This window comes from Chiloscyllium punctatum, chromosome 4 (assembly GCF_047496795.1).
Source record: "Chiloscyllium punctatum isolate Juve2018m chromosome 4, sChiPun1.3, whole genome shotgun sequence".
Lineage (NCBI taxonomy): Eukaryota > Metazoa > Chordata > Chondrichthyes > Orectolobiformes > Hemiscylliidae > Chiloscyllium > Chiloscyllium punctatum.
The window spans coordinates 47,856,661-47,879,688 of record NC_092742.1 but is presented as its reverse complement, the minus strand read 5'-3'; the positions used below and the strand labels follow the sequence as shown (position 1 = coordinate 47,879,688).

At 44.1% G+C, this 23,028-nt stretch overlaps 1 protein-coding gene across 5 annotated transcripts in view; it reads right to left on the bottom strand.

The window, feature by feature from the left end:
- Positions 1-23,028, bottom strand: part of kif26ab (kinesin family member 26Ab) — a 245,943-nt gene that overhangs the window by 78,062 nt on the left and 144,853 nt on the right. The window contains exon 1 of one of the 5 annotated variants that reach the window (XM_072568619.1): positions 1,113-1,689. The exons of the other annotated variants lie outside the window; for them this stretch is intronic. Coding sequence (XP_072424720.1) covers positions 1,113-1,132 — 20 coding nt within the window. The 5' untranslated portion in view covers positions 1,133-1,689. Of the gene's footprint in view, positions 1-1,112; positions 1,690-23,028 lie in introns of those variants that run through there. 5 annotated transcript variants of the gene reach the window in all.

Below are 23,028 nucleotides of genomic sequence, written 5' to 3'. Positions count from 1 at the left end.
ATAATTCGGCACCATAGTGGCTCGTTAAAACAGCATTGCTCAATGAAACAAAACATGAAAGCACTAATGCATTTTCAGATCTTGGATGAAAAATTAATTTTGTCAATTCATCACTAATCAAGCATTCAAGCTTTTCAGTATTGACAGAAGAGTAGATGTGAAAGTTCACCTTTCCAACAGGACACTTTCAAGTAACAGAATTTTAATATTAAAGCTACATTTAATTTTAAACTTTTAAAACAACCGTTAGCATTGTGCCCTGAATTGTGCAAAAATCTGTTTTGTAAACCATGTGCTGCAATGCAAGTGGTCAATCCTGGATAAAAATGACAACTGTAGCCTCTGGAGGTTCCAGTCCAAATACAGACATGAAATACACGAGATCTGATGAAATAATTATTACTTCAATAAAGTCTAGAGTAGGATTTCCCTTGGGAGAAACTGTGAAAGGAAACAGGACTTAAAGGCTGCATTTGCACATCCACTGTTCAGTTAGACAGACAAAGCTTCAACCCGCTGCTAACTCTGAAGTTTTGGTGAAGCAATCTCTTGTAGTTGAAAGCATGTTGCAGGAAAAACTATCAGATTACTTGCTACGATTTCAATCAAGTATAGGGAATTCTATTTCTTCTTAAAGACATTTTCAACCATCTTTCATTATTTTAGGTGTGGAAATCGTATTTAAAAGTATTGAATTACTTTCCTTGTTATCAGTAACAGCAGAATTTTTATTTTGATAAAAGCTTTTATAAGTAATGACCGAAGCCATTTTTCTGAGCCAGCATTAAATCAGTATCTTTGAACAAGATTCCACCTCTGACATCAGAAAGGCAACAACAATTTTAAATTACAAGATTACATTTGAAATCAAAATCACATTATCAAATCAGACAATGGGCTTAAATGACATTAAAAAATGAAATGTTCTATGGGTTCATTAAGAGGAAAGTAAAGGACATATTTTATACAAACTCAAATAATCCTCAAGTTCTTTATTCCTTCAAAACTCCAAAAGAATAATCTACTAAATATGATTGATAACCAATATAATGAAGGTGTCTGGAGTCAACTGTTGTAAATCAATATAGGAAAAGATGCTTGAATTTACTTACAGTTCTTTCCAATCCATCATCTAGTTAGGGTTTATAACCAGCACATAAAGCCAATAAACCACAACTTTCCTATCCATTTTCCTTTGACACTCCATTATCCAGGATGTGTAGGGACAGTCTGGTCCAGCAGCAATCATTGAGGTTTCCACATGATTACACGGTGACTCCTGATAAACCGCTGAGCTCAACAAAGGCACTGCAGTGGTGCCGAGCATAAGTCATCAAGATACATAAATAGCTCATCAGTAGAGACTTGAATATCATATTGTACATCTTCCCTTCTTTACACTGTCAGTTTTCCTCCTTGCTCAACTTGATCTTTAGCTGTTGATTTCTGAAACAGTTCCGAATCTTCCTCTCTGTCTGATCCCCATGTATCCAAAAGTTGTATTAACTCTTAAAGAATGAACAATGCAGCCTCTCTCCGTCACCTTTATAAATGCTCACCGGAGAGCTAGATACTAATCCCGTCTAATCTCTGCTTTCTCAAGGAACAGAAGCTCAGGCGTGATTTGTCCCGTGCCTCTCTTGTCAAAGGCTCCTCCTTGTCAATATCTTCAATGAGCAGCTTTCAGTTAATCATGATGCAAATTAAAATTTCTCCATTACTTTGACAGAGAACTGGCAGCTGTCCTTGATTTTTCCTACTCCCTCCCTTTCTCCAGTGCCAGCTGAGGTAGCAATACATTCACACTATGTGACCACCACTTCCCTAATTCCTTCTATCTTCCATTCACAACACAAAGATTGCCATGAATTCTTCATTAGCCAGAAAAGAGAATTCTTGTTCCTTATGCCCTCAAACTGTGCTGGAACACAATTGTGTCTCTTTAGTAGTTTTATGCAAATCATTCAAGATGCTAAATCAACCATTCTAACAACATTCATTATTTACTTATAGTCTTAAATAAACATTATTAAATACTCTCTGATAAAGCTATTCAGCATTTTTGTACAAAGTAGAAACTGATCTGAGTAAAGGAGCCCTTGTTTCAATAAAGAAATGCTGTATTTATAAAGTATACAATCACTTCTACTTGTAAAGATCACATTCATTTTCAAATAAAGTGGGACATTGTGTAAAATTTTGAAGACTATATCTGGTCAGCTAACTACAATTGCCACTTAGCAACATGTGTTGAGAGGCAATGGTTATTGTATTCAACACGAGACCGGCACATTTCAACAACAACTTGTATTCCTATAGTACCTTTAATCAAAGAAAAGTTCCAAAGGCACATTAGCATTGTGAAACAAACTGTGTCAGTATCCCACATAAGGAGATATTAGGTCAAGTGACCAAAAGATCATTCAGAGGTAAGTCTTAAAGTACACCATAAAGAAAGAAAGACCATTAGACCATAAGACATAGGAGCAGAAATTAGGCCGTTTAGCCCATTGAGTCTGCTCTGCCATTCAATCATGGCTGATAAGTTTCTCAACCCTATTCTCCCGCTTTCTCCCTGTAACCCTTGATCAATAACTTATATACCTCAGTCTTAAACATATTCAAGGACCAGGTCTTCACAGCCTTCTGTGACAAGGAATTTCATAAATTCACCACTCTGAAGACATTTCTCCTTTTCTCCATTCTAAAAGGTCTTCCCTTTACTCGAAGGCTGTGCCCTCGGGTCCTAGTCTCTCCTACCAATGGAAACATCATCCCAACATCTACTCTGTCCGAGGCCATTCAGTATTCTGTATGTTTCAATTGATCCCCCCTCATCCTTCTAAACTCCATTAAGTATAAATCAGTCCTCAAACATTCCTCATATGTTAAGTTTTTCATTCCTGGGACCGTTCTCGTGAACCTCCTCTGAACACACTCCAAGGCCAGTACATACTTTTAAGATATGGGGCCTAAAACTGTGCACAATACTCCAAATGTGGCCTGACCAGAGAGGTGAGGATGTGGAGGGATTTCAGAAGAGAATTCCAGAATGCAGAGCCTAGGCTGCTGAAGGCATAGCCATCAGTGTGAGAATGAGAGGAAACGTTAAAGATGTCATAATTGACAGAGTGCAAGTATGTGACCAGACTTTGGGGCTGAAAGTGAGATAGGGAGAGGTGAGGCCATGAGGTGTATGAAAACATGGGATGAGCATTTTAAATTTGAGGGATTGCTTAACCAGGACCTAATGTGAGCACAGATGCTGAATAGGAGTAATAACCTAAGTAAGGACACAGGCAGCAGGGTTTCGGATGACCTTAAATGTATGGAGAGTAGAATGTGTAAGGTTGGCCAGGGAATGCATGAAATACTCAAGTCTGGAGCTATCAAGTGGCTGAAAATAAACTGAGACAGGGCAAAAATGCATAATATTCTCAGAATGCAGCCTTAGTGATGGCACAGAAATATGGTTGGAATCACATCTCAGGGTCAACTGTGACACCAACTGTAAACAGTCTATTTCAGCCTGAGACAGTTACCAACAAGACTAATGGAGTCAGTCACTCGTTTCCACAGTAAGGTAAATTTGTTTTTGCTTTCTGAATTGGATCAGAGATGACGTCTTCATTTTATTTGGTGATGACTATGACTCCAGAAGAAAGCGAGGACTGCAGATGCTGGAGATCAGTGTTGAGAGTGTGGTGCTGGAAAAGGAGGAACAGGAGAACCGATGTTTCAGGCATAAGCCCTTCACCAGGAATGAGGCTTGTGGGCAGGGGGTCTGAGAGATAAATAGGAGGGGGTGGGAAAGGAGGGAACATAGCTGAGAATAAGATAGGTAGATGGAGGTGGGGGAGAAGGTGATAGATTGTAGGGGAGGGTGGAGCGGATAGATAGGAAAGGTGATGGACAGGTCAAGAGGGTGGTGTCGAGTTGGAGGCTTGGGACAGGGATAAGGTTGGGGTGGGGGGGTTATGAGGAAACTAGTGAAATCCACATAACCCTGTGTGGTTGCAGGGTCCCAAGGTAGAAAATGAGGCATTCTTCCTCCAGGCATCGGGTGGCTAGGGTTTGTCGATGGAGGAGGCCCAGGACCTGTATGTCCTTGGTGGAGTGGGAGGGGGAGTTGAAGTGTTCAGGTTGGTTGGTGCAGGTGTCCTGGAGATGTTCTCTGAAACGATCTACAAGTGGCGCCCATTCTCCTGGATGTAGAGGAAGCTACATTGGCTGCAGTAGAAGACATTGGTACAGGTACATGTAAATTTCTATTGGATGTGGAAGGATCCTTTGGGGCCTTGGGACGGAAGTGAGGGGGAGTTGTGGGTGCAGGTTTGGCACTTCTTGCAGTGGCAGGGAAGGTTCCGGACGTGGGATGTGGGCTGGTGGAGGGCATGGATCTGACAAAGAAGTCACACAGGGAATGGTCTCTCAGGAACGCTGATAGGGGTGGGGAGGGAAATATATGTCCCTATTTGTCCGGTCTGTTTGTAACTGATGGAAGTGACGGAAGATGAGGCAATGTGTACAGAGATTGGTTAGGTGGAAGGTGAGGACCAGCGGGTTCCGTCCTTGTTGTGTGGGAGGTGTGGGAAATGGAGGAGATGCACTGGAGGGCATCATCAACCACGTGGGAGAGGAAATTGTGAACTATCAAGATGAAGGCCATCTGGGATTTTCTATGATGGAATTGGTTATTCTGGGAGCAGATGCAGCAGAGACGGAGGAGTTGGTAATAAGGGATGGCGTTTTTACAGGAGGCAGGGTGGGAGGAGGTGTAGTCCAGGTAGCTGTGGGTGTCAGTGGGTTTCTAGTAGGTGTCCATGCTTAGTTGTTCGCCATTGATGGAGATGGAGAGGTCCAGGAAAGGGTGGAAGGTGTCCGAAATGGTCCAGGTGAAATTGAGGTTCAGGTGAAAGGTGTTAGTGAAGTTGATGAACTGTTCAACCTCCCCATGAGAGCACAAGGTAGTGCCGATACAGTCATCAATGCAGCAAAAGAAGAGGTGTGGGATGGTGCCAGTGTAACTGTGGAAGAAGACTGTTCCACGTACCTGACAAAGAGACAGGCATAGCTGGGGTACATGCGGGTGTCCATGACTACACCTCCTCCCACCCTGCCTCCTGTGGATTTCACCAGTTTCCTCATTCCGTGCCACCCCCCTCCACCTTATCCCTATCCCAAACCTCCAACTTGGCACCACCCCCTTGACCTGTCCATTGTCTTTCCCATCTATCCTCTCCACCCTCCTCTCCAACCTATCACCTTCCCTGCCACCTTCATCTACCTATTGCACTCTCAGCTACCCTCCCCCCAGCCCCACCCCCTCCCATTTATCTCTCAGTCCCCCAGCCCACAAGCCTCATTCCTGGTGAAGGGCATATGCCCGAAATATCGATTCTCCTGCTCCTCAGATGCTGCCTGACCTGCTGTGCTTTTCCAGCACCACACTCTCAACCCTGACAATGACTACACTGGCTTAACATTTATAACTGTGCCCTTTGCTCGGAATCCAGGCAGTTCCTCCTCAAATTATACTAGCAAATCTATCTGACACTTGGTGAGTGTTCTGACTAGGCAGCTCCACAAGTTAATTTCTTCTTTATCATATTTGAATAACCTGATGGTGAAAAGAATACAACACCTAGGCCATGATGAATATTTCAGCCATGACATTAGCCATCTTAACTTTTCAACTTCCATCGCTCACTCAGGCCTCCCTCTCTCGGTTCATGCAGCACTTTATTCTCTGAAGTCCAATGATCAAACTTGCTGACAGGGATAGTGCTGGTGTTGTCTATCAAATTATTGTACCTTTCAGAGCCAAACACCAAATCTGTAATACTTCACCTAGCTACTGCTGGACCATGAGCCCACTATTGGACATCAAGCATTCATCTCCAGGTTTATCACAGACTTCATCTCCACTGGAGATCTTTCCTCCACAGCTCTATTAACCTTGAAGTACAAACATCCCATTTTCATCTACTTCCCAAGATCTACAAACATCAATGCCCATAAACCCCACTCCTGATCTACTGAACAGATTTCCTTCTATGTTAAGATTATTTTTCCAGTCTCTTACCAATTTGCCTGACCTTTCCAATGACCTCTGGCACATCAAATGTTTCCAGTTTCCTAAACCTAACCGTCTCCGGGATGGGACCATTCGCCGCCGCCAATTAGCCACTGCCCTTCCACCACCGAGGACGCTTCGCCACCGCCCATCAGCTGCTGAGGACGCTTCGCCACCGCATTTTTATGTATAAACCAATAAAATGATATTTATGTCTGAGAACTAAGAACAGGCGGGAGGGAGAACAATCAGTCCATCTATATATTTCCAGATATCTAATCTATGTCCATCTACCAGCATCCTCCTCTACCCGGCTGAATGTTTTCTAACATTGAACAACTTCTCCTTCAATTCCGCCTACTCCTTGAAGTTAAAGATGTTGCTATTGGAACCCATATGGCTCCTGGCAATGCCTACTTTTTTTTGAGAGATGTGAAGACAGTTCAGCTCTGATTCTGATGTATGGATATCTGCATTGGTGCCATTTCCTGCCCTCAAACTGAACTGGAAAATTCCAATGCTTCCAATTTCAATCCTTTCCTGACATTCACCTGGTCCATTTCCAAATCATGTCTTCCGTTTCTCAACTCCATTTCTAAGGGTGTTCAAATAAATGAGCTAACTGACTCCCTTCTCCCTCAACTACATTTCCTCAAACTACTTCTTGTGCAGACTCTATTCCATGCTCCCAGTTTTTTCATCTCCATTGAATACTTTCGATAACTGAGTCTTCCATACAACACTTCTGAGATGTCTTCCTTCTATGTCAACAAGGATTCCCTTCCACTATTGTTGACAAGGCACTCAATCATGTATGTCCCATTGTACATTTGCTCTTGTCCCTTCTCCCAACTTTAAAACCACACTTTGGTTCCCCCAGCCTTCCACATAAATAGTCTCAACAAGCACAAAATCGTTCATCAACATTTCAGGATGGATCCACTCTTTCCTCTCCCTTCCCTATTTAGCATTCCAAAAGGGCCATTCCCTCACCATACTGGTCCATTCCTTCATCGCACCCAACATCAATTCTACTGCCCACAACACCTTTTCACACAAACACTTCATTTTACTTCCTTCCCTCTCATTGTCCAAGGCCAGAATATTCCTCCCAGATGAAATAATGCTCTGTTTACTTCGCACAACATAAAATACTGTATTCCCTACCCACAATGCCATCTGCTCCATACTGGGGAGACATAGATCAGGTGACCCACTTAACCAAACACTTCCATTCCATCTGCAACATGATCCCATACTTCTGGTCACCTGTATTTTTATCCTTTACTTTGTTCCTACGCTGACTTCTCTGTCTTCGATCTTATTTAGTGTTGCAATGAAGCTCAACACAACAGTACTTCATCTTTTGAGTGGTATTTTACAACTTTCTAGACTCAATAATTTTAAGCATAATCTCCACCCCACTTTGCTTCTAGCTTGTTTAGCAGGATTTGGTTTTAGCTCGTTTTCCTGTTTTTTCCTGATCAAAGTCAACTGTTATATATTCTGTCATTCACAGCTTGTCTTCATTTCTTTGTTCATCCAGTTCCCATTCCCTTGGTTTTACAAAGCTGATTCTTTCATCCTTTTACTACTCCTGTCTTTTAGCCAATCACAAACCTTTCCTTTGTACTTTTTTTTTCCCCCAGACTCCCTCTATTCAATTGCTTCAAAACATTCTTTAAACCCTGTGCTAGCTGCTCCTAATGGCACTGTGGATGTACCTACACCCCAGTAACAACAGTGGCTCAAGAAAGTAGCTCACTGCCATCTTATTAAGCACAGTTCGGCATGGGAAATAAATGACTGGTTAATGATTCTTACGTTTGCATTAAGGAAGAGGAAAAGTGCTGTTCAACCATGAGAGGCATATCACACAAACATATTGTCCACTGACTCACCGACATGATTCCTTACAGATCCAGGAAGTACGAAACCAAAAGCAGCCATACCTAATGTCAGATGACAAGCTAATTTGTACATCTCCTTGCCCACAGAAGAAATATCCATTCAGTTCTGAAGAAGAGTCATCCCAAACTCAAAACGTTAACTCTTGTTTCTTGTTCCACGGATATTGCCAGATTATGTGGATTGTTGAGGAAACAGCCAGGTCAGTGGCAGTGGCACTGCCTCCATAATGCACAAACCCACTGACATCCCTTAGGAAGACAGTATTCACTCTTCCACCCTCGACTGGAGCTCCAACAGCTGCATGTTAACCTGCCCAGACTGTAGCCACCTATGCTAGCCTTCGGTCAAACCTTAAACCAGAGCTGGTGACCATTGGAGAAGGCCGGGATGGATCATCCAATCGGCACTTCTTGCTGAAGATTGCTGTGAATGTGTCACCCTTATCTTTTGCACTGACTTGCAAAGACTTGCTCCGTTATTGAGGATGGGTATATTAGTGGAGCCTCCTCCTCCAGTGAGTTGTTTAATTGTCCAACAACATTCATGACTGGATGTGGCAGGACTGCAGAGGTTAGATCTGATCTGTTGGTCATGAGATCACTTATCTCTGTCTATCATTTGCTGCTTATGTCCTTTTGGCAGCTTCATCAGGTCGACACCTCATCTTCAGGTATGCGTGGGTCTGCTCTTGCCATGATCTCCTGCTCTCTAGATGGATGGGGGATGTATGATGGTTGTAGTGGATCTGAAAGCATAAAAACCAACTGTTTTTCCTCCATCATCTACAATCTCTCCCCCATCACCAAGTCAGCTGCCTTCCATTGCCTTCTACAACATGGTGTAGAAACACAAAGTTTGCTAATGGAATACATAGGGGTGAACTGTTGGCAATTGTATAGAGTATGAATGGTTTGTTAGATAAAGTTGGTTTGAAGTTGATATGTTTTTGCTCCTCTTGTAGTATTGTGGCCAAAAGGACACTGACAAGTCTGGTTCTGTTTCACAACAGGTATCTGGGGTTATGTTCATAGGAACTGGACTGAATGATACAAACACAGTAGCCTGTCTGGAAAATTGACATGATGGCTGTCTCCTTCCATCCTCCCTCTCCTGAACTGTCATCAGTTCCCTGGCGTGAGGAAGAGCTGTGACCTTGTGAGTGGCAAGTTATGGAGCAGCAAAATATCCCATAATGAAACACCCTTCCCTAGAGTATATAGAATCCCTACAGTGTAGAAACAGGCCCTTTGGCTCAACAAGTCCACACCGACCCTCTGAAGAGTAACCTACCCAGACCGTATTGTTCTACATTTACCCCTGACTAATGCACCTAGCCTACACATCCCTGAACACTGAGCAATTTAGCACAGCCAATTCACCTGACCTGCACATCTTTGGATTGTAGGAGGAAACCAGAGCACCCGGTCGAAACACAAGCAGACACAGGAAGAATGTGCATACTCCACACAGACAGACAGTCACCTGAGGCTGGAATCAAACCCAGGTTCCTGGCGCTGTGGGGCAGCAGTGCTAATCACTGAGCCACCATACTGCTCCAAAGTAGAGGGCTCCTGCAGAACCATTGCTTCAGCATCTTGCAGGTTTCCTTGTTGATGGTTCACATGATTCCATGGCTCTGTTTGTATGTTGGCCATAAGAGATTCACTGCAGAGTGGAACCATGTGGCAGAGTGGAATCGTGAGCCACGTGTGAATTGGGAGCCATCCATTGGTTGATGTGATGGGTGAAAGATTGATGGAACAACAGACCAGTGCAAAATGGAAGAATCACAAAATGGAAGAGTCAGGACAGCAGGCACCTACCAGCTTGGTCAATAACTCCATAGAGTGGAGTAATCTTAGGAATTTTGATATACCTCACAGGCAGCTGCAGCACCCATAAAGTCACGCCCATGCAGTTGGTGACAGCCTGCTCTATGGAGAATCCTATTATCTGCTGAAAGCTACATGCACAATGATGCTATTTCTCTCTGGTTTCTCTCCTGGAAGCATGAACAGCTTGTGTCATATCTCTGTAGCAATGGACCTCATCTGGAAACCGTTAGAAATAAGTTGCATTCTTCAACCTTCAGTGTTACTATCAGCACCATTCCTGCCCTGTTGTGAAGCTGCAGATCTAGTTCCAAGAGCTGGAAGAATTATATGAGAATTTTCTTCCTGAAGCATCTGGACAACACATTTATTGCAGGATCTCTTAGGTGCAGGCAAGAGAAATGTTCCTGGGAGAACTCCAGTAACTCAAGCTTCCTGTGCAGAAGCCTTCACCACACCCTTCAAGTCCTTCTCCTCCTTCTGGAAGCATCTTGTCCCCTTAACTCCTGTTTCTGATCAATCTTCCTCTCATGCTGCAGCCTAAGAGAAGCAAGAAGCCATGACTGAAGGCAAGTGATGTGGCCTGAGCTCTCGCAATCAGAAGCAATCCTTTTCCCACATGCAAATTTTCTTAAGCATTTTTTAAAAAAATTAATCCACTTTTGCAGAAACCAAAGATGTAAGATCCTGCAAAAAATGTACATTCCGTGTTTGGCCACTTTCCTTTCTCTCAGGGCCTCAGTTAGGATTCATAAAAGAAAATTCTGAATCACTTAATACTTTTGCAGCAGTACATTGTTGTTTGTTTATAATGGGTCTGTTAAAATGTGGATTAATAAGGTTGAAACAATCATAAATAAAAGTGAGCTTAAACATTGTCAATTGCGAAATGTAATTTTCCTTATTATATCCAATTACTGTCTGGTCATAGTAAGCGATAGGGTTAACTAGCAAAATATTACAATAATATAAAACATAAATATGAATTATGATTATTGACGTAACTGTCCTAAATAATTAGATTTATCCTCATATTATACCCAAATATGGAGGGGATTAAATCTGACTCTTTAAAATTAAATGTCTGCTTCCTTGATGGTTCAGAGAAAATGGAGCCGCATAGACTGCAAAACACACACAATTGCACTAATTTAACTTGTTTTAGCCAGAGGAAGGGCACAGGAAATACAGTTGGTTTTTAGGCTTTCAGACCCACCACAACCATCATACATCCCCCATCCATCTAGTTAAGAAAACCATAAGCTGGTCAATGCTCCCGCTCCTGATCAATACCCAGTGATCCTTGCTTTTAAGAAAGAACAGGGTCAGGCTGCAAAGTAATAGCCACCCATCCATCTTCACCCCCACATCCCCCAATTTCTGATTGACGAGCCTTCTAATTTTCACCATTGATGATCAAGCATCAATAACTATCATTTGGAGAAAATAGAGAGTAACTGAAACGCATGGAACCTTATTCTAGGAAGGAGTCAACATCATCAGCAGTGAGGGAAAATAAAATATGGTCTGTATAGCCAACAACAATTAGCATTTATATAGTGCTTATAAATAAAACTTTGAATTTAGCAGCTCAAAACCGGACATCCAGCTCAGTGGGCCATCAACAGCAGTATTGCCCGAAACGTCAATTTCGAAGCTACTTGGATGCTGCCTGAACTGCTGTGCTCTTCCAGCACCACTAATCCAGAATCTGGTTTCCAGCATCTGTAGTCATTGTTTTTACCTCATCAACAGCAGTAGAACTGTACTCCAACACAATCTGCTACCTCATGGCCCAGCATATCCCCCACTCAACCAATACCATCACGCCAAGGGGTCAAATCTGGTTCAATGGAGTGTGCAGGAGGGCATGCCAGGAGCAGCCCCATGCATACCTGAAGATGAGGTGTCAGCCTGATGAAACTGCCAAAAGGACTACTTGCATGCCAAACAACATAAGCAGCAAGTGATAGACAGAGCTAAGTGATCTCACGACCAACAGATCAGATCTAACCTCTGCAGTCCTGCCACATCCAGTCATGAATGTTGTTGGACAATTAAACAACTCACTGGAGAAGGAGGCTCCACAAATATCCCCATCCTAAATAACGGAAGAGCCCAGCAGGTCAGTGCAAACGATAAGGGTGACACATTCACAGCAATCTTCAGCAAGAAGTACCGATTGGATGATCCATCTCAGCCTTCTCCAATGGTCCCCAGCATTTCAGATACCAGTCTCCAGCCAATTTGACTCACTCCATGTGATATCAAGAAACAGTTGGAAACACTAGATACTGCAAAGATTATGGGCCTGACAACTTTCCGGCAATAATACTAAAAACTTGTGCTCCAGAATGTGTTGTTCCCTGGCTAAGCTGTTCCAGTAAAGTTACAACACTGGCACTACCCAACAAGGTGGAAAATTGCATAGGTTTGTTCTATACATGCAAAGCAGGACCGATCCAATCCAGTCAATTACTGCCCCATCAGTCTACTCTTGATCATCAGTAAAGTGACGGAAAGAGTCATCAAGCAGCACCTGCTCAGCAATAACCTACTCAGTTATGCCCAGTTTGGGTTCCACCAGGGCTACGCATCTCCTGACTTCATTACAGCCTTGGGTCAAACATGGACAAAACAGCTGAATTCAAGGAGGTAAGGTGAGATGACAAACCTTGACACCAAGGCTGCATTTGACTGAGTGTGGCATCAAGGAGCCCTTTTCCCTTGTGTGTTTTTCATTCTTTCATCTTGGTGATGCCCTGAACTCCTGGTCTCAGCACAGACTCAGACTCCAGGCCTCATAGCAAACTCCAACTCCTGGCCTCAGAACGGACCTGGCGTAGTCATTTCTTGGATCAGTGCGGCTACTTGTCAGAAGGTTAGCGTGGACTCAACATGGACTTCTAGCCTCAAGATCAATTACAGAGTGGTCTGCTAGCCTTGACAGCCTCAAGGTGAAGTCTGACTGGTTTGGAAGGACTGTTATTCTGAACTTTCTATTTCTTTATTTTCTCATTTATTCCAATGATCTGTATTGCTGGACTTCATATTTCTTTACTTTTCTGATTTGTACTTAACAATCTTTACCTCGGTACCTTTGTACCTAAGATGGCGCCATAAGTGGCGACTTGTAAACTTTTCACTGTACGCATTTGAGTACATGTGACAATAAAGTTACATCTAACTCTATTTCTAACAAAACTGGAATCAATGGGTATCGGGGGCAAACTCTCTGGTGGTTAGATTCATACCTGACACATAGGAAGATGGGCGTGGTCATTGGAGGTCAGTCATCTCAGCTCCAGTACATCTCTGCAACAGTTCCTCAGGATAGTGTCCTTCAGCTGCTTCATCAATGACCTTCCCTCGATCATAATATCAGAAGTGGCAATGTTCACCAATAATGCACAATGTTCAGCACTACTGCAACTCCTCACATACTGAACCAATCAGTGGTCAACTGCAATAAGATCTGGACAATATTAGGCTTTCGGCTGACAAGGGGCAAGTAACATTCCAGCCACACAAATGCCAGACTATGATCATCTCCAATAAGAGACAATCTAACCACTGCCCCTTGGCATTTAATGGTGTTATCATCACTGAATCCCCAACTATCAACTTCCTGGGAGTCATCATGAACCAGAAACTCACTAAACTTGCCATATAAACACAGTGGCTACAAGAGCAGGTCAGACGCTTGGAATACAGCGGTGAGTAACTCACCTTCTGACTCCCCAAATCCTGTCCACCACCTTATAAGGCACAAGTCAGGAGTGTGGTGCAATACTCCCCATTTGCCTGGATGGGTGCAGCTGCAACAATACTCAAGAAGCTTGACACCAATCAGGACAAAATGGTCCTTTGACTGGCACCACATCCACAAGCATCCTCTCCCCCCACCACTGATGCTCAGTACACACTGCTGCTATTATTTACAAAATGCATTGCAGAAATTCCTTAGACAGCATGTTCCAAACTCTCAACCACTTCCATGTAGGAGGACAACCGCAGTAGATGTATGGGAACTCCACCACCTTCAAGTTCCCCTCCAAGTCCTGCATGATTCTGACTTGGAAATATATCGCCGTTCCTTCACCGTCACTGGGTCAAAATCTTGGAATTCCCTCCTAAAGGGCATCCTGGGTTAAACCACAGCAGGTTAAAGAAGGCAACTCACCACCACCTTCTCAACAGCAACTAGGGAGAAGCAATAAATGCTGGCCACCCAACGACACCCATGTCCTTGAAAAAATTGAAAAAACACAAAACCTTACACAAACCGAAGAAGAGAATAGAATAGCTGACCTAAAAGGATAGATTTTGATCCAGCTCTGAAAAGTAGAGAGAGGTGCAGAGGTGCTGAATTTTAGAAACGGAATTTGAGGGCACAAGATAAAAATGAAGTGGAGAGAGTGATGTGCAAGAAGCCAGAGTTAGAGAAAGGAGACATTCTTGGATGGTTTTGGGTGGATTTGAACACAAGGATCAAAATGTTAAGATATTGGCAGACCAAGTACCCAAATAGATTACCAAGCATAGGGGTGATTGGCAAATGGGATTTGTTGTCAGGATACAGGCTGCTAATAAATAAGTACAAGGAAGTTGAGGATCAGCCAACAGAACCTCAGAATTGTCATGCTTAGATAAGCTGAGGCAGCAGTGGAGACACAATGTTATCAAAGTTGAGGTAGGTAGTCTTTGTTATATCAGAGATGTACATTTAGATACTCAGCCGAATATCAAAAAAGTGCAAAATTTACAAATAATCTGAATGGGACAGAAACAATGGCCAAGGAGGGAGCATATCAACAATAATGCAACTGATTTTGTGGTGAAGGCCAAAAACAATGCTTTGGTTTGACTGCTATTTAATTGGAACTTAACATTTAGCAAGCTATATTCTTGACTCACCCACAAATTTTATATCAAGTCAGGAAAAACAAGAGGGAATATGAATACAAACTATATTCTTTTCTCAGGAAACAAAAGTATGTACTTTGAATGAACAAAGGTATACCGAGCTCCTTTATTGATCCAGAGCTTCCAATCAGTGACAACACTCGGCAATCACCATTGACGGTGAAAACACCATTGGTGGTGAAAATTGCTCTGCCCTTATCTTTTCACAGCTTTCAAACTGGTCAAGAAACCACCCACTGAGATGAACAGCACAAACAACACAGCACATATTTATAATATCAGCTGCCATATTTAGCTAAGCAATTAAAGATCACAAAGGTTTTCAGAGGAGTCACTGAGTGAGTAGTTGAGTGAGTGAATGGTTGGGTGGGGTCATACAGAGGATAGTAGGGTCAGATGGATGGTGGGTGGTATATTCGGATTGTGTGTGGGTCTGATGGGTTAAGTTCTGTTGTTAATCACGGAGTTAGACTATAGGTTAAACAGTGTAACAACTTTGATTCTTAAAGATCTTGGACAGTGAAAATCTGCCTTTTGGAACTTTAAACTTCTCAGGCAATTCCATCGCATATATTTGGATGAGGGCTTCTGATGAGTCCTAACACACAACAGGTTGCCTCAATATTTGCTGTAGTTGATATTAGAAGATAAGGCCCATTGCTTTTGGAATTTAAAGAATGTCAGTTTGTTTTATGAACATTTCTTCTTACTGCATTTGGGCAAATAAATGTTCTGCAATGTACCGCGTAAGAAGGCGAGGGAGGATTGCTCACGTGTACCAGAGTCTGCCTGATGTCCTGTCTGCTTGAATTAATGGGCAGAAAAAGATGTTCCCATTTGAACTTTCTCAGTGCTGTTTGCTCAGGGAAGCCACCTTATCTAAATTTAATGAGGAAAATCTGTTCCTAGAAAATCCTTTAATCATTAATATTCCTTGCAGAGGCCTGGACAGAATGGATGTTCGGAAGATGTTTCTATTGGTAGGAGAGATGAGGACCTGAGGGCACACCCTTAGAGTAAAAGGAAGACATTTTACAATGGAGATAAGGAGAAAATTCTTCAACCAGAAAGTGGTGAATCTATGGAATTCATTGCCACAGAAGGCTGTGGAGGCCAGGTCATTGACATAGATAGGTGTTTGAGTATCAAGGAAATCAAGGATTACAGAAGAAAGCAGGAGAATAGGGTCAAGAAACAATTCAGCCATGATTGAATGGTAGAGCAGACTTTATGGGCTGAATGGCCTAATTTCTGCTCCTATGTCTTATGGTCTTATGTCATTTTTCCTTTTCTCTTCTCTCCACATGGTAATAGCTCGGGTTTGGGGAGAGTTTTGGAAGCTTCTTGAAACAGTCATTCTTCATGCTTAATTATTTAATTATAAAGAGTTGATAATCTCCCCACACCTGGCAGAAACCTGAGAAAGGGTAGTTAAAATGGAGTGGGGCACTTACCATATCCAATCTAAATAACTGAAATCTTAAACTGCATTTGACAAGGATGTTATAAATAAATACAATTACAACAGTGGAATGGCTGGTTTACCAAATGCTAAAATGCCTATTTGTAAATTAATTTTGAAATTTGCACAATGGCACAAATACATGAGCCACATCTAATTATTATTTATATATCTCAAGGATTGAAGTCAGCCATTAGTATATCCAGACTAAATTACATTTTCTTCAAGTGGCACTAATGTTCTCCAGTGCAAAATATTCACCTGCCTGCTTGTTGCAATGCAAGACATACAATTATAAGCCATTATCTTCTCAATAGTAATTTCCCTCCACAGTACAGCTCAGTGCATTTTCTGAAGCTATTTTATATATGCTTAATGATAGCAAGTTGTCATCAGATCTATGTGATATAATCTGGTTTTCAGTTCAGCATTGAGGGAGAGGAAGAAATTATACTATTATAATGTGATGAATCATCTAGAAGTTAGATTTCAAATTAAGTAGAAGTTTGAAATGTATTATTAAGTATTAAGGATAGCCACAAAAGTTGCTGGAAAGCTAAGCAGGTCTGGCAGCATCTGTGAAGTAAAATCAGAGTTAACGTTTTGGATCCAGTGACCCTTTCTGAGGAAGGGTCACCAGACTTGAAACATTTAACTCTGATTTTTCTTCACATATGCTGGCAGACCTGCTAAGCTGTTCCAGCAACTTCAGTTTTTGTTCCTGATTTACAAAGTCCATAGTTCATTTAATTAAGGATAGCCAGTTGTGACCAAGATTCGTCTGTAATTGCTTCTCTTTCCACTCCCACATCATGATCCCAGGTGTCCCACAAGGATCTAATTTTGGGTCTTCACTTTATGGGCTGCCCTTTGGTGAATTCATCCAAAATCTCAATCCGACATATACTGACAACACTCAGCTTCATCTCAACTCCAACTTACTGAACTCTTGCATTATCTCTAAATTGGCAGACTGCCTGTTCAACATCCAGTACTGGAAGGACAAATGTTTTCTCTAATTAAGTACTGGGAAGACTGAAACCATACTATAGGTCTCTTCTACAAATTCTGCCATTGATTGCATCCCTCTTCCTGTCTGAAGTTGAGCCAAACAGTTCACAAATTTGGTAACATTTTTAACCCCATGGTGAGCTTCCAAACACATGTCTGTGCCACCATTACGTAGTCTATTTCCAGCTCCATGACATTGTCCAACATTGACAATGCCTCAGCACATCTGGTGTTAAAATCCTTATGCATGTCTTTCTTAATTCCACATTTGACCAATGCAATACACTTCTGGCCAACCCCTTCCCTCTACCCCTTGTAAATTTGAGGTCATCCAAATCTCTGTTGCCCATGTAATAGCTTTCTTAAGTCCTGTTTACCCATCCTTTGGCTGCTAATCTGTATTTCTCCCAGTAAAGCAATAGCTCAATTTTGAATTCTCATCCTTGTGTTCACACTCCTATAGCCTTTCCCTATGAAGCTTTGGAATACCTCTGCTCCTCCAAACGTGGCCTCCTGAAAAAGCCTGACATTACTTGCTGCACCTTCAGCTGCCAAAACACCACGTTCTGGGTTATTACCTTCAATCTCTCCCCCTCTTAGACTTTTCTCCCTGCATTAAGACACTACCTAAAATCAACTTCTTTGACCAAGCCTTTAACCATTTGTCAAAATATTTATTTTGCGTCTATTGTCCAACTTTATTTAATAATGCTGCTGTGAAGTAGCGTGTAGAAAGTGAGGACTGCAGATGCTGGAGATCAGAGTCGAGATTGTGGTGCTGGAAAAGCACAGTAGGTCAGGCGGCATCTGAGGAGCAGGAGAATTGATGTTTTGGGTATTAGCCCTTCATCAGGACAGCTGATGTCAATTCTCCTGATCCTTGGATGCTGCCTGACCTGCTGTGCTTTTCCAGCACCACACTCTGAAGTGGCTTGGTCCACTTTACTATACAAAAGAGGCTATAAAAATAAAACAACAACTGGTCTTTATAAAGGACCAGGACCTAACTGACCTAAAGCCATAGGAATGAGATTGTTACTTCCAGAAATATCAGGCAAATTACAGTATGCTAATAGACCATCATATACAAATTTTGTCACAGATATCTACTTCTTCTTGAATATCTGTTATTCCAGTTATCTAATGCTCCTTCCGCTGAAATAACACAAAGTTTGATAATGCAACATCTTAATAAACAATTACTGCACCCCAGATCAACAGTGATTGAGTCAATGAAAGTGAATTTCTGTGGATGTCAGAGACCTGAAATTAAAACCTGGAGAAATTTAGCAAGCCTTACAATCTGTGGAGGGAGAAACAGAGTTAACGTTTCAGTCGGATATGAACCTCTTCCATCAGAACAGACTGTGTTAACTTTACAAGAGACTTGGTTAGGATTGCCTCTGGTCTTCTGTGGTGTCCATTGTTCAAAGTTACTCATTGCCTGACTTAATGGAGCTAGCACCAGGAAAGGGGTGAATATAGAAATGGCCTACTCATAGCCATGCTCCAATTGACTTTCTTGCACCCTTCTCCCCTTGTACATGGACTGCAGCAGTTCAAAAAGACAGCTCACCATCACCTTCTCAAGGGCAACTAGGGAGCATGCAATAAAATGCTGGCTAGCCAGTGATGCCTAAGTCCTACGAGTGAATAAAACAATTTTTTCACTTCTTCTTGCTAGCACCCCCACGCCCCCATCCATCCCTGCAATCCACATCTTGCCCTCATACATCAGTGGCCTTGGTCCATCATTGATCCGGAGATTCTCACTACCACCATGAGTGGCAGTCACCATCTCAGTAGCTCTGATAGGCAATAGAGGGTTGCTGACCTCTGATTGAGTGCTGTCACATAGGGAGGAGAATTTCCACTCCCAGGTCCTCAACCCCATGGAAGATCCAGCACTGGCCAGTTATTTGCTTAACGGGCATTTAATTCAGGTGTGACTTTCAAGAAAAGTGATGTGGCTCTCCAGCTGGTAGGTGGGTTCTGGTTTCAGGTCTCTCGCTACACCAACATCAGTCCCATTGATGTCCTTTCACCCTTGTCCATGGTGGTAGGTTAGAAAAATATCATATGGAGTATCAAATTGGCTTTATAAATTTGTAGCCTTGGACAATTAGTTTTATTAATTAATGGTTCAATCAGTTTCTGAAATACATAAAAGTTCTCAAAACCTCTAAGTTTTGTAAAACAATAAATAGCAAATCTAGAACTTCCTTCATTTGCTTTAACAAAACATTACAATTTTTTGTACGTGGCACAGTGGTTAGCACTGCTGCCTCACAGTGCCAGACACCTGGGTTCAATTCCTGCCTCAGGTGACTGTGTGTAGAGTTTGCACATTCTCCCTGTGTCTGTGTGGATTTCCTCCACAGTCCAAAAATGTGCAGGTTAGGTGAATTGGGCATGCTAAATTGGGTAAATGTACGGGTGGTGGGTCAGTGTGGACTTGTTTTACCTCATTGATTTTAACCCTACTGCGAATCCTCTTGCAAGGATGCCTGCCTTGAAGAAGTTTTCCTCCTCTCTCTACAAGAATCTCAGGGAGTCCCTCTCCCACTGCAACTCCCAGGTCATTTCCTCTGCCCTGAAGCTCTTCAACCATGTCCTGAAACAAACTCGCTACCACAGCCACATTTGCTTCCTCAGTGCCTGCCTCCATAACCAACTCATCCCACACGGACTCCGGACCACCTTTAAACCAGCAGAGTTCGGACCCAAACAGGACAAACAGTACAGACTACAGATTCAAAAACACCAGTAACGGTTCTCCTTCAAGATCATCCGCTCCACGCTCGCAGCAATGCGCCGGAACTTAACCTCTCTACAGTCAGCCCTGCCTCAGCTGAGGGCCACACTCTCTCAGAATTGCAAAGGACCCACTCTGTACTACATCCTCAGGAGAATTCATATTCTCAACAAACAGTATTTCAATTCCGTCTCAAACATCAAAAACTGTAAGTACAACAAACTTTTATCTACCCAACTTCATAACCAGCACTCCTCAAACATTCCAGAAAATTCCCCTGGCCTCGGAAACTACTCAAACGCCATTAGCCATGCGGCTGATGCAGCTGCCACCCCCACGCAGTTTGATGATGTCACTTCCGCCCCCATCACGGCCGCTCCCACAACCACTTCCGCCCCTCAATTCCTCATGCATCACACGTGACATCACTTCTGCCCCTCACATCATCGCTGATGCCACACACTCAGTGACTTCCGCCACCCCTACTGCCATGGTCACCACCACTTCCGCCCCACCAGCGCCACTCACCTGCATTCTGCTGACACGCCGCCCACAGACTCCACGGTCACTATCCCCATCCCCCAGAACCCTGAGGGGAACACTACCCCTGCTCATGACACCACCCCCATTCCCCCCCCCACCATCACACCCACTCCAGTTACAGGTTCCGCCCCCACTCCCAGCTCCACACCCTCACCAGATCTCAGCTCCCAGCCCTGCCAAGTTTTCACCATCCCTCCAGACCTCCCCCTCACTAAGGACAAATGATCAGTCCTCAGCAAAGGACTCACCTTCATCCCCCTCTGCCCACGCATCAATGAATTTAATACACGCCGTGACGTCAAACAATTCTTCTGTCGCATTCGCCTCCGAGCTTACTTTCACAATCAGGATTCCCGCCCACCTTCCGAGGACCCCTTTGCCCACCTCCAACACACTGCATTGCACCTGGACACCCCGCGCTGGCCTATGACCTGCCCTCGACCTCTTAATTTCCAACTGCTGCCGGGACATTAACCGCCTCAACCAGTCTACCCCTCCCCCACTCCAACCTTTCACCCTCAACATGCAGCCCTCCAGTCCCTCTGCTCCAATCCCAATCTCACCATCAAGCCAGCAGATAAAGGGGGTGAAGTGGTAGTCTGGTGCACTGACCTCTACACCGCTGAAGCCAAACGCCAACTTGAGGACACCTCTTCCTACTGCCCACTCAACCATGACCCCACCCCCCCATCACCAAACCATCATCTCCCAGACCATACAGAACCTCATCACCTCAGGAGATCTCCCACCCACAGCTTCCAACCTCATAGTCCGGGAACCCCACACTGCCCAATTCTACCTCCTTCCCAAGATCCACAAGCCTGACCACTCTGGCCGACCCATTGTCTCAGCATGCTCCTACCCCACTGAACACACCTCTACCTACCTCGACACTATCCTATCCCCTCTAGTCCAGGAACTCCCCACATACATTCGAGACACCACCCACGCCCTCCACCTCCTCCAAGGCTTCCGTTTCCCCGGCCCCCAACGCCTCATCTTCACCGTGGATATCCAATCCCTCTAAACCTCCATCTGCCATGACCAGGGCCTCCAAGCCCTCCGTTTTTTCCTCTCCAGATGTCCCCAACAGTACCCTTCCACCGACACTCTCATTTGTTTGGCCGAACTGGTCCTCACCCTTAATTTCTCCTTCGAATCCTCCCACTTCCTCCAGACCAAAGGGGTAGCCATGGGCACACGTATGGGCCCCAGCTATGTTGGTCTCTTTGTTGGCTTTGTAGAGCAGTTGATCTTCCGTAATTACACCAGCACCACTCCCCACCTCTTCCTCCGCTACACTGATGACTGCATTGGCGCCACCTCATGCTCCCGCGAGGAAGTTGAGCAATTCATCAACTTTACCAACATATTCCACCCTCACCTTAAATTTACCTGGACCATCTGACACCTCACTCCCCTTCCTGGACCTCTCCATCTCCATTAACGACGATCAACTTGACACTGACATTTTTTACAAACCCACCGATTCCCACAGCTACCTGGATTACACCTCTTCCCACCCTAACTCTTGCAAAAATGCCATTCCATATTCCCAATTCCTCCGCCTCCACCGTATCTGCTCCCAGGAGCAGTTCCACCACAGAACACACCAGATGGCCTCCTTCTTTAGAGACCGCAATTTCCCTTCCCACGTGGTTAAAGATGCCCTCCAACGCATCTCATCCACATCCCACACCTCCACGCTCAGACCCCACCCCTCCAATCGTAACAAGGACAGAATGCCCCTGGTGCTCACCTTCCACCCTACCAACCTTCGCATAAACCAAATCATCCGCCAACATTTCCGCCACCTCCAAAAAGACCCCACCACCAGGGATATATTTCCCTCCCCACCCCTTTCCGCGTTCCGCAAAGATCGTTCCCTCCATGACTACCTTGTCAGGTCCACGCCCCCCTACAACCCACCCTCCAATCCTGGCACCTTCCCCTGCCACCACAGGAACAGTAAAACCTGCGCCCACACCTCCTCCCTCACCTCTATCCAAGGCCCTAAAGGAGCCTTCCACATCCATCAACGTTTTACATGCACATCCACAAATATCATTTATTGTATCCGTTGCTCCCGATACGGTCTCCTCTACATTGGGGAGACTGGGTGCCTCCTAGCAGAGCGCTTTAGGGAACATCTCCGGGACACCCACACCAATCAACCACATCGCCCCGTGGCCCAACATTTCAACTCCCCCTCCCACTCTGCCGAGGACATGGAGGTCCTGGGCCTCCTTCACCGCCGCTCCCTCACCACCAGACGCCTGGAGGAAGAACGCCTCATCTTCCGCCTCGGAACACTTCAACCCCAGGGCATCAATGTGGACTTCAACAGCTTCCTCATTTCCCCTTCCCCCACCTCACCTTAGTTCCAAACTTTCAGCTCAGCACTGTCCCCATGACTTGTCCGGACCTGTCCTACCTGCCTATCTCTCCTTTTTCACTTATCCACTCCACCCTCTCCTCCCTGACCTATCACCTTCATCCCCTCCCCCACTCA